This window comes from Coregonus clupeaformis, chromosome 23 (assembly GCF_020615455.1).
Source record: "Coregonus clupeaformis isolate EN_2021a chromosome 23, ASM2061545v1, whole genome shotgun sequence".
In the NCBI taxonomy this organism is placed as follows: Eukaryota; Metazoa; Chordata; class Actinopteri; order Salmoniformes; family Salmonidae; genus Coregonus; species Coregonus clupeaformis.
This window is the reverse complement of record NC_059214.1, coordinates 22,440,871-22,453,243: the sequence shown is the minus strand read 5'-3', so window position 1 is coordinate 22,453,243 and position 12,373 is coordinate 22,440,871. Positions and strand designations below refer to the sequence as shown.

At 44.6% G+C, this 12,373-nt stretch overlaps 1 protein-coding gene across 6 annotated transcripts in view; it reads right to left on the bottom strand.

The window, feature by feature from the left end:
• The window catches only part of osbpl6 (oxysterol binding protein-like 6), a 74,030-nt gene that overhangs the window by 33,798 nt on the left and 27,859 nt on the right, over nucleotides 1-12,373 (bottom strand). For all 6 annotated transcript variants that reach the window (XM_041844273.2, XM_041844272.2, XM_041844278.2 and 3 more), the window contains one exon: nucleotides 509-811. In XM_041844273.2, the coding sequence (XP_041700207.1) occupies nucleotides 509-664 (156 nt within the window). In that variant the 5' untranslated portion in view covers nucleotides 665-811. The remainder of the gene's footprint in view (nucleotides 1-508; nucleotides 812-12,373) is intronic.

Below are 12,373 nucleotides of genomic sequence, written 5' to 3'. Positions count from 1 at the left end.
TGGCTAAGGTGATATGGCAGTTCAGTAAACAGACCAAGATAGAAGTAGAAAGGCTTCCTCTTCACACGCTGACAAAAGGGGCTAACATTTAAGCCCCCGTAAGCTGACCCTAAACAAGAACGTTGCTAATTCACTGTTTACAATACCTCCCACTTAGGACATGGTGAACAGTGGACACAGCTAAGCCTCAGTGCCTGAAATTGGCACCACTACTCTACAACATAATATAGTGCACAACATAAAGAAACAACTAGAATGATAATAGCTAGAGACATACAGTGCATAGTCATCAGCTCCTCACATCATCATAATAGCACAGCTCTCAGTGATCGCCCCTTGCAGACTGTGCTCAGGGAGCTGTTACTTCCAGTCAGTCAGTCCCACTCTGTCTGTCTGCTGCTCCAGAGACAGTCTCAGGGGACCAGACTGAGTGAATCACTCCACTCCACTGTTCCCAGAGCAGCGGACTGTGTCTCGCTCTGTCTGTCTGGTGGCGGGCGCTGCTTACCTGGCGGCTGTCGCGCTGGTACGAGGAGGAGGACGAGGCGCTTTTGTGTGTGGGCGTGGACGTCTTGTGGTGGTGGACGGGCGTGGAGCACCTCTCCTCGGCGCTCATGGTGCGGTGGCTGCTCTGGCTGGGGTTCCTGTGATGGTGGTAGGACATGGCTTCCTTCTCTGTAGCTCCCCTCTCCGTGGCTTTCTGACTGGACTGGACTGTTCCTACCTCAGCAGCAGCTCCAGGCCATGTGGATAAAGAGCATTATCTGAGGCAGCTCTGCGGCACGCTTTCCCTGGCTCACACTCCTCTCATCTGGAGCACAGACAAAGACAAACAGACAGGACACACAGATGTTTTTGGTTTGTCGCACCATTCTCGGTAAACCCTAGACACTGTCATGCATGAAAAGGCCCTAATCTATGGATTTCACACGACTGGGCATAGGCCCACCCACTTGGGAGCCAGTCAACTGAAATAAATTCATTAGGCCCTAATCTATGGATTTCACATGACTATGCAGGGGCCACCCACTTGGGAGCCAGGCCCACCCACTTGGGAGCCAGGCCCACCCACTGGAGAGCCAGGCGCAGCCAATCAGAATGAGTTTTTCCCCACAAAAGAGCTTTATTACAGACAGAAATACTCCTCAGCACACCTCATGCTGAAATAGGAAAGGGCCTTCCCCAAACTATTGCCACAAAGTTACAGGCACAGAATCATCTAGAATGTCATTGTATGCTGTAGTAGCGTTAGATTTCCCTTTACCACTGGAACTAAGGGGCCTAGCCCGAACCAAGAAAAACAGCCCCAGACCATTATTCCTCCTCCACCAAACTTTACAGTTGGCACTACGCATTGGGGCAGGTAGCGTTCTCCTGGCATCCGCCAAACCCAGATTCATCCGTCTGACTGCCAGATGGTGAAGCGTGATTCATCACTCCAGAGAACGTGTTTCCACTACTCCAGAGTCCAATGGCGGCAAGATTTTTAAGCGCTATGCACTCAACGGTCCCGTTCTCTGAGCTTGTGTGGCCTACCACTTCATGGCTGAGCTGTTGTTACTCCTAGACGTTTCCACTTCACAATAACAGCACTTACAGTTGACCGGGGCAGCTCTAGCAGGGCAGAAATTTGACGAACTGCCTTGTTGGAAAGGTGGCATCCTATGACGGTGCCACGTTGAAAGTCACTGCGCTCTTCAGTAGGCCATTCTAAGGCCATTCTACTGACAATGTTTGTCTATGGAGATTAGGGCTGTCCCCAACTAAAACAAATCTTGGTCGACCGAGAGTCGTCCTGTTCTTTCGACCAATCAATTGGTCTAAATGTTTAAACTTATTTTTCCATATATAGACAGACACAACCTATGTGTTTAAATAAAATCAACTACATATGCACTGAGCTTGTCTGATGCTTTAAGCACAGTGTTTGATTAAATAATTAAGACACACAAATGACTCAAGAAAGAGCCCTATGGTCACACTGTGTTACAAAAAATGACAGCGACGCCTCCCGAGTGGTGTAGCGGTCAAAGGCACTGCATCGCAGTGCTGAGGCGCCACTACAGCCTCGGGTTCGATCCCAGGCTGTGTCACAGCCGGCTGTGACCGGGAGCCCCATGGGGCGGCGCACAATTGGCCCAGTGTCGTCTGGGTTAGGGGAGGGTTTGGCCGGGGAGGTTTCCTTGGCTTATTGTGCTCTAGCGACTCCTTGTGGCGGGCCAGGCGCCTGCAAGATGACTCGGTTGTCAGTAGGACAGTGTTTCCTCCGACACATTGGTGCGGCTGGCTTCCAGTTTAAGCAAGCAGTGTGTTAAGAAGCAGCGTGGCTTGCAGGTCATGTTTCGGAGGATGCATGACTCTCGACCTTTGCCTCTCCCAAGTCCGTTGGGGAGTTGCAGCGATGAGACAAGATCGTAACTACCAATTGGGGAGAAAAAGGGGGTAAATAAAACGTTGTCACGCTCTCCTCCCTACTGCAGTGAAAAGGCAACACAGCACAGCAAGTGTTTATTGCGCTGTCCGTGCTGAAGCTGCAACATCATTTCAGCCATTTAGTTTCTTACTTGTTTCTGACTGAAAAGTTCTGTTACCGAAATCTCTAATTTGTTTAGGAAAAACATTCCCTATTCCCTCAACCCTTTCTCTCTTTACGTGAAACATGTCAGCATCGCATGCATGTGACCAATAGGGCCTAACCTATAGCCTATCATAATCACATCAATAAATAGGTTATAACAAACTCAGAACACAGCACGTGACAGCAAAATGGATGCGGAGGACGTGTAGAAGAAACTTGAAAACAGGCGAATGTTTACTGGTTGCTCAGGAGGGAAAAGGGAAGTCAGATCTGTGGAAGACATTTGACTTAGTTGTGGAAACTACTGGAGATCAAGAAACAGGAGAGTATAGGAGCAAGCGTTGGGTGAGTATAATGTGTGCCAAACAGTTGCTGTTCGATTACAATATTATTATTTTTTCTGACCATTTGGAAAAGTGTAAACAACACTAAATAAATATGTGTACCAGAGAGTCTGTTCTAATGAATGAATGATTGAATGATTGATTGATACAGTAGCCTATATATTGAAATATAGGCCTAAGTAAGTTACGGTATTAAGACTAAACAGGATGCGCTCTTAGGCCTACAGCTCAATGGTGGTTATACAAGGCTACTATACAAAACCGAATAATGATAACGAAATTCATTATTATTATAATGATGATCATAATAATAATTGTAATAATAACAATAAGAAGGAGACCAAGAAAAAGGAGGGTATAGGAGCGAGAGCTGTGTGAATATTATGTGTGACAACAGGTGCTGTTAGATTACAATATTATTTTTCTGCCCGTTTGGAACAGTGTAAACAACACTAAATACATAAGTAATCCCAGTCTGTTCTAAGGGGAAAAAATTGTAAAGCCTTTATTACAGCATAGCAAAGATTAAAAAACAGCCAAATCTGTGAAATTGCTTTACCTGACATTTTGCCGTTGCATGAGGCTTGGTGCTCACGGAATCAGTAGGCTATTAAAAAAACACTTTAACAGGCAACAGACGCAAGATCTGTATGCTGGTTAACTTTGCTATTATGCACATAGCAACATAAAGGGAAAGGCGCCAATTCTACGGCGCACTGAAGATTATGTTTCAGAACCATTTTGTTATAAAATAATATTAGATTTATTAGTGTTACAATTTCAGTATCACACGTCTTAAGAGTGATGGACTGTGCCATCCTCATGGCCGCCACAATGGATTAGTCCATTGAGACAGACGCGAGTCAGACAGGTGTCTTGTGCAAAAATAAAATAATTGAAATAAAAAGAAATTTCGGTCGACCAACAGCCTATCGACCAAACAATAGACCAGTCAACTAAATGGGGTCAGCCCTAATGGAGATTGCATGGCTGTGTGCTAGATGTTATACACCTGTCAGCAACAGGTGTGGCTGAAATAGCCGAATCCACTAATTTGAACAGGTGTCCACATAGTTTTATGTGTGTGTTCACATACTTTTGTGTGTGTGTGTGTGTGTGTGTGTGTGTGTGTGTGTGTGTGTGTGTGTGTGTGTGTGTATATATATACATACACTGTATTTCTGATGAATTTGATGTTATTTTAATGGACAAATAAATTGCTTTTCTTTTGAAAACAAGGACATTTCTAAGTGACTTCAAACTTTTGAACGGTAGTGTGCATATATATACATATACACACACACACACACACACACTCCGGAGTCTGACATGTAAATGGCTATTGTAGCAGGAAACGGCTGATTTTTAATGGCATATCTACATAGGCGTACAGAGGCCCATTATCAGCAACCATCAATCCTGTGTTCCAATGGCACGTTGTGTTTGCTAATCCAAATTTATCATTTTAAAAGACTAATTGATCATTAGAAAACCCTTTTGCAATTACAGTTGAAGTCGGAAATGTACATACACCTTAGCCAAATACATTTAAACTCAGTTTTTCACAATTCCTGACATTTAATCCTAGTAACAATTCCCTGTCTTAGGTCAGTTAGGGTTACCACTTTGTTTTAAGAATGTGAAATGTCAGAATAATAGTAGAGAGAATGATTAATTTCAGCTTTTATTTATTTCATCACATTCCCAGTAGGTCAGAAGTTTACATACACTCAATTAGTATTTGGTAGAATTGCCTTTAAATTGTTTAACTTGGGGCAAACATTTCATGTAGCCTTCCACAAGCCTCCTACAATAAGTTGGGTGAATTTTGGCCCATTCCTCATGACAGAGCTGTTGTAACTGAGTCAGATTTGTAGGCCTCCTTGCTCGCACACACTTTTTCAGTTCTGCCCACAAATGTTCTATAGGATTGAGGTCAGGACTTTGTGATGGCCACTCCAATATCTTGACTTTGTTGTCCTTAAGCCATTTTGCCACAACTTTGGAAGTATGCTTGGGGTCATTGTCCATTTGGAAAACCCATTTGCGACCAAGCTTTAACTTCCTGACTGATGTCTTGAGCTGTTGCTTCAATATATCCACATAATTTTCCTTCCTCATGATGCCATCTATTTTGTGAAGTGTACCAGTCCCTCTTGCAGCAAAGCACCCCCACAGCATGATGCTGCCACCCCCGTGCTTCACGGTTGGGATGGTGTTCTTCGGCTTGCAAGCGTTCCCCTTTTTCCTCCAAACATAACGATGGTCATTATGGCCAAACAGTTCTATTTTAGTTTCATCAGACCAGAGAACATTTCTCCACAAAGTACGATCTTTGTCCCCATGTGCAGTTGCAAACCATAGTCTGGCTTTTTTTATGGTGGTTTTGGAGCAGTGGCTTCTTCCTTGCTGAGCGGTCTTTCAGGTTATGTCAATATAGGACTTGTTTTACTGTGGATATAGATACTTTTGTACCTGTTTTCTCCAGCATCTTCACAGGGTCCTTTGCTGTTGTTCTGGGATTGATTTGCACTTTTCGCACCAAAGTACGTTCATCTCTAGGAGACAGAATGCGTCTCCTTTCCTGAGCGGTATGACGGCTGCTTGGTCCAATGGTTTTGATACTTGCGTACTATTGTTTGTAGAGATGAACGTGGTACCTTCAGGCGTTTGGAAATTGCTCCCAAGGATGAACCAGACTTGTGGAGCTCTACAATTTTTTTTCCTGAGGTCTTGGCTGATTTCTTTTGATTTTCCCATGATGTCAAGCAAAGAGGCACTGTGTTTGAAGGTAGGCCTTGAAATACATCCACAGGTACACCTCCAATTGACTCAAATTATGTCAATTAGACTATCAGAAGCTTCTAAAGCCATGACATCATTTTCTGGAATTTTCCAAGCTGTTTAAAGGCACAGTCAACTTAGTGTATGTAAACTTCTGACCCACTGGAATTGTGATACAGTGAATTATAAGTGAAATAAGCTGTCTGAAAACAATTGTTGGAAAAATTACTTGTGTCATGCACAAAGTAGATGTCCTAACCGACTTGCCAAAACTATAGTTTGTTAACAAGAAATGTGTGTAGTGGTTGAAAAATGAGTTTTAATGACTCCAACCTAAGTGTATGTAAACTTCCGACTTCAACTGTATGTTAGCACAGCTGACAACTGTTGTGCTGATTAAAGAACCAATAAAACAGGCCTTTTTGAGACTAGTTGAGTATCTGGAGCATCAGCAATTGTGGGTTCGGTTACAGGCTCAAAATGGCCAGAAACAAATAACTTTCTTCTGAAACTTGTTCTGAGAAATGAAGGCTATTCCATCGGAGACATTGCCAAGAAACTGAAGATCTCGTACAACGCTGTGTACTACTCCCTTCACAGAACAGCGCAAACCAGAATTGAAAGATGAGTGGGAGGCCCCGGTACACAACTGAGCAAGAGGATAAATACATTAGAGCGTCTAGTTTGAGAAACAGACGCCTCACAGGTCCTCAACTGGCAGCTTCATTAAATAGCACCCACAAAACACCAGTCTCAGCGACTCCGGGATGCTGACCTTCTAGGCAGAGTTGCAAAGAAAAAGCCATATCTCCGACTGGCCAATAAAAATAAAAGATTAAGATGGGCAGTCTGAGATATGGCTTTTTCTTTGCAACTCTGCTTAGAAGGTCAGCATCCCGGAGTCGCCTCTTCATTGTTGACATTGAGACTGGTGTTTTGTGGGTACTATTTACTGAAGCTGCCAATTGAGGACCTGTGAGGCATCTGTTTCTCAAACTAGGCGTCTGTTTCTTCATTTCTCAGAACAAGAATTGACTGACGAGTTTCAGAAGAATGTTCTTTGTTTCTGGTCATTTTGAGCCTGTAATCGAACCCACAATTGCTGATGCTCCAGATACTCAACTAGTCTAAAAAAGGCCAGTTTTATTGCTTCTTTAATCAGCACAACAGTTTTCAGCTGTGCTAACATAATTGCAAAAGGGTTTTCTAATGATCAATTAGCCTTTTAAAATGATAAACCTGGATTAGCAAACACAACGTGCCATTGGAACACAGGACTGATGGTTGCTGATAATGGGCATCTGTACGCCTATGTAGATATTCCATTAAAAATCAGCCGTTTCCAGCTACAATAGCCATTTACAACATTAACAATGTCTACACTGTATTTCTGATCAATTTGATGTTATTTTAAATGGACAAAAAAAATGCTTTTCTTTTGAAAACAAGGACATTTCTAAGTGACCCCAAACTTTTGAACGGTAGTGTGCATATATATATATATATATATATATATATATATATATATATATATACACACACACACACACACACACACTGCTCAAAAAAATAAAGGGAACACTTAAACAACACAATGTAACTCCAAGTCAATCACACTTCTGTGAAATCAAACTGTCCACTTAGGAAGCAACACTGATTGACAATAAATTTCACATGCTGTTGTGCAAATGGATAGACAACAGGTGGAAATTATAGGCAATTAGCAAGACACCCCCAATAAAGGACTGGTTTTGCAGGTGGTGACCGCAGACCACTTCTCAGTTCCTATGCTTCCTGGCTGATGTTTTGGTCACTTTTGAATGCTGGCGGTGCTTTCACTCTAGTGGTAGCATGAGACGGAGTCTACAACCCACACAAGTGGCTCAGGTAGTGCAGCTCATCCAGGATGGCACATTAATGCGAGCTGTGGCAAGAAGGTTTGTCAGCGTAGTGTCCAGAGCATGGAGGCGCTACCAGTAGACAGGCAAGTACATCAGGAGACGTGGAGGAGGCCGTAGGAGGGCAACAACCTCCAGCAGGCCACAAATGTGCATGTGTCTGCTCAAACGGTCAGAAACAGACTCCATGAGGGTGGTATGAGGGCCCGACGTCCACAGGTGGGGGTTGTCTTACAGCCCAACACCGTGCAGGACGTTTGGCATTTGCCAGAGAACACCAAGATTGGCAAATCCGCCACTGGCGCCCTGTGCTATTCACAGATGAAAGCAGGTTCACACTGAGCACATGTGACAGACGTGACAGAGTCTGGAGACGCAGTGGAGAACGTTCTGCTACCTGCAACATCCTCCAGCATGACCGGTTTGGCGGTGGGTCAGTCATGGTGTGGGGTGGCATTTCTTTGTGGGGCCGCACAGCCCTCCATGTGCTCGCCAGAGGTAGCCTGACTGCCATTAGGTACCGAGATGAGATCCTCAGACCCCTTGTGAGACCATATGCTGGTGTGGTTGGCCCTGGGTTCCTCCTAATGCAAGACAATGCTAGACCTCATGTGGCTGGAGTGTGTCAGCAGTTCCTGCAAGAGGAAGGCATTGATGCTATGGACTGGCCCGCCCGTTCCCCAGACCTGAATCCAATTGAGCACATCTGGGACATCCACCAACGCCACGTTGCACCACAGACTGTCCAGGAGTTGGCGGATGTTTTAGTCCAGGTCTGGGAGGAGATCCCTCAGGAGACCATCCGCCACCTCATCAGGAGCATGTCCAGGCGTTGTAGGGAGGTCATACAGGCACGTGGAGGCCACACACACTACTGAGCTTCATTTTGACTTGTTTTAAGGACATTACATCAAAGTTGGATCAGCCTGTAGTGTGGTTTTCCACTTTAATCTTGAGTGTGACTCCAAATCCAGACCTCCATGGGTTGATAAATTTGATTTCCATTGATAATTTGTGTGATTTTGTTGTCAGCACATTCAACTATGTAAAGAAAAAAGTTTTTAATAAGATTATTTCATTTATTCAGATCTAGGATGTGTTATTTTAGTGTTCCCTTTATTTTTTTGAGCAGTGTATATACATACACAAACACACACACACACACTCCGGAGTCTGACACGTTCTGATATTTCTGAATTTCTTTCTTTTGACTTTTTGGATCATGTGTGGATTGTTTTGTATTGCTAGGTATTATTTCACCGTTGGAGCTAGAAACACAAGCATTTCTCTGCACCTGCGATAACAACTGCAAATCTGTGTACGCGACCAATAAACTTCAATTTGATTTGTTGTTCAACGCAACGTTCCATTCCATAATGACTGATGTGCCTACTGCTAGCTAGCATGAGGACGAAAACAGCAGTTTACTTAAAAACTAGCAGTCGTTAAATCTTCTGGTATAATTGGACAATTCCGAGTACAACGCATTTCTTATCCCTGGATTGAGGTAACATTTTCAAGATATATCTCACGCCGGCTCCGCGGTGTCTTAATCTACACAGGAAGTCTTTCATTGTTACCCAACGCTTAGGTTTACCTCCACTGTACTCTTATCCTTCCATATCCATGTCTGTTCATAATGCCCTGAATCTTTTCTACAACGCACGGAAATCTGCCCCCTTTATTCTCTGTACCCAACGCACTAGAAGACCAGTTCTTAAAGCCTTTAGCCGTATCCTTATTCTAGTCCTCCTCTGTTCCTCTGGTGATGTAGAGGCTAACCCTGCAGCCCCCAGTATCACTCCTACTCCCCAGGCGCTATCACCGTAAAAGCCTTAGTTTCTTGCATGTTAATATCAGAAGTCTCCTTCCTAAGTTTTAGTTATTCACTGAGTTAGCACACTCCGCCAACCCTGATGTCCTAGCAGTGTCTGAATCCTGGCTTAGGAAGGCCACCAAAAATTCTGAAATGTCCATCCCCAACTATAACATTTTCCATCTAGATAGAACTGCCAAAGGGGGTGGAGTTGCAATCTACTGTAGAGATAGCCTGCAGAGCTCTATCATACTATCCAGGTCTGTGCCCAAACAGTTTCAGCTTCTACTTCTAAAAATCCACCTTTCCAGAAATAAGTCTCTCACTGTTGCCGCTTGCTACAGACCCCCCTCAGCCCCCAGCTGTGCCCTGGACACCATATGTGAATTGATTGCCCCCCATTTATCCTCAGAGTTCGTACTGCTTGGTGACCTAAATTGGGATATGCTTAACACCCCGGCCATCCTACAATCCAAACTAGATGCCCTCAATCTCACATAAATTATCAACGAACCTACCAGGTACAACCCTAAATCCGTAAACATGGGTACCCTCATAGATATCATCCTGACTAACTTACCCTCTAAATACATCTCCGCTGTCTTCAACCAGGATCTCAGCGATCACTGCCTTATTGCCTGCGTCCGTAACGGGTCCGCGGTCAAACGACCACCCCTCATCACTGTCAAACGCTCCCTAAAACACTTTAGCGAGCAGGCTTTCCTAATTGACCTGGCCCAGGTATCCTGGATGGATATAGATCTCATTCCGTCAGTAGAGGATGCCTGGTTGTTCTTTAAAAGTAATTTCCTCTCAATCTTAAATAAACATGCCCCATTCAAAAATACAGAACTAAGAACAGATATAGCCCCTGGTTCTCCTCAGACTTGACTGCCCTTGACCAGCACAAAAACATCCTGTGGCGTACTGCATTAGCATCAAATAGCCCCGCGATATGCAACTTTTCAGGGAAGTTAGGAACCAATATACACAAGCAGTTAGGAAAGCAAAGGCTAACTTTTTCAAACAGAAATTTGCATCCTGTAGCACTAACTCCAAAAAGTTTTGGGACACTGTAAAGTCCATGGAGAATAAGAGCACTTCCTCCCAGCTGCCCACTGCACTGAGGCTAGGAAACACTATCACCACCGATAAATCTACAATAATCGAGAATTTCAACAAGCATTTTGCTACGGCTGGCCATGCGTTCCACCTGGCTACCACTACCCCGGCCACCAGCTCTGCACCCTCCGCTGCAACTTGCCCATGCCCACCCCCGCTTCTCCTTCACACAAATTCAGACAGCTGATGTTCTGAAAGAGCTGCACAATCTGGACCCCTACAAATCAGCTGGGCTAGACAATCTGGACCCTTTCTTTCTAAAACTATTCGCCGAAATTGTCGCAACCCCTATTACTAGCCTGTTCAACCTCTTTTTCGTAACGTCTGAGATCCCCAGAGATTGGAAAGCTGGCGCGGTCATCCCCCTCTTCAAAGGGGGTGACACTCTAGATCCAAACTGTTACAGACCTATATCCATCCTGCCCTGCCTTTCGAAAGTTTTTGAAAGCCAAGTTAACAAACAGATCACAGACCCTTTCGAATCCCACCGTACCTTCTCCGCTATGCAATCCGGTTTCCGAGCTGGTCATGGGTGCACTTCAGCCACGCTCAAGGTCCTAAACGATATTATAACCGCGATCGATAATAGACAGTACTGTGCAGCCGTCTTCATCGACCTGGCCAAGGCTTTTGACTGTCAACCACCGCATTCTTATTGGCAGACTAAATAGCCTTGGTTTCTCAAATGACTGCCTCGCCTGGTTCACCAACTACTTCTCAGATAGAGTTCAATGTGTCAAATCGGAGGGCCTGTTGTCTGGACCTATGGCAGTCTCTATGGGGGTGCCACAGGGTTCAATTCTTGGGCCGACTCTTTTCTCTGTGTATATCAATGATGTCGCTCTTGCTGCTGGTGACTCTCAGATCCACCTCTACGCAGACGACACCATTTTGTATACATCTGGCCCTTCATTGGACACTGTGTTAACAAACCTCCAAACGAGCTTCAATGCCATACAACACTCGTTTAGTAGCCTCCAACTGCTCTTAAACACTAGTAAAACGAAATGCATGGTCTTCAATCGAACGCTGCTGGCACCCGCCCACCTCACTAGAATCACTACTCTCGACGGGTCTGACCTAGAGTATGTGGACAACTACAAATACCTAGGTGTCTGGTTAGACTGTAAACTCTCCTTCCAGACTCACATTAAGAATCTCCAATCCAAAGTTAAATCCAGAATCGGCTTCCTATTTCGCAACAAAGTCTCCTTCACTCATGCTGCCAAACATGCCCTCGTAAAACTAACTATCCTACCGATCCTTGACTTTGGCGATGTCATTTACAAAATAGCCTCCAACACTCTACTCAGCAAATTGGATGTAGTCTATCACAGTGCCATCCGTTTTGTCTCCAAAGCCCCATACACTACCCACCACTGTGACATGTACGCTCTTGTTGGCTGGTCCTCATTACATGTTCGTCGTCAAACCCACTGGCTCCAGGTCATCTATAAATCACTGCTAGGCAAATCCCCGCCTTATCTTAGCTCATTGGTCACCATAGCAACACCCACCCGTAGTATGCGCTCCAGCAGGTATATCTCACTGGTCATCCCCAAAGCCAACACCTCCTTTGGCCGCCATTCCTTCCAGTTCTCTGCTGCCAATGACTGGAACGAATTGCAAAAATCTCTGAAGCTGGAGACTTATCTCCCTCACTAACTTTAAGCATCAGTTGTCAGAGCACCTTACCGATCACTGCACCTGTACACAGCCCATCTGAAATTAGCCCACCCAACTACCTCATCCCTATATTGTTATTTATTTTGCTCCTTTGCACCCCAGTATCTCTATTTGCACATAATCTCTTGCACATCTATCATTCCAG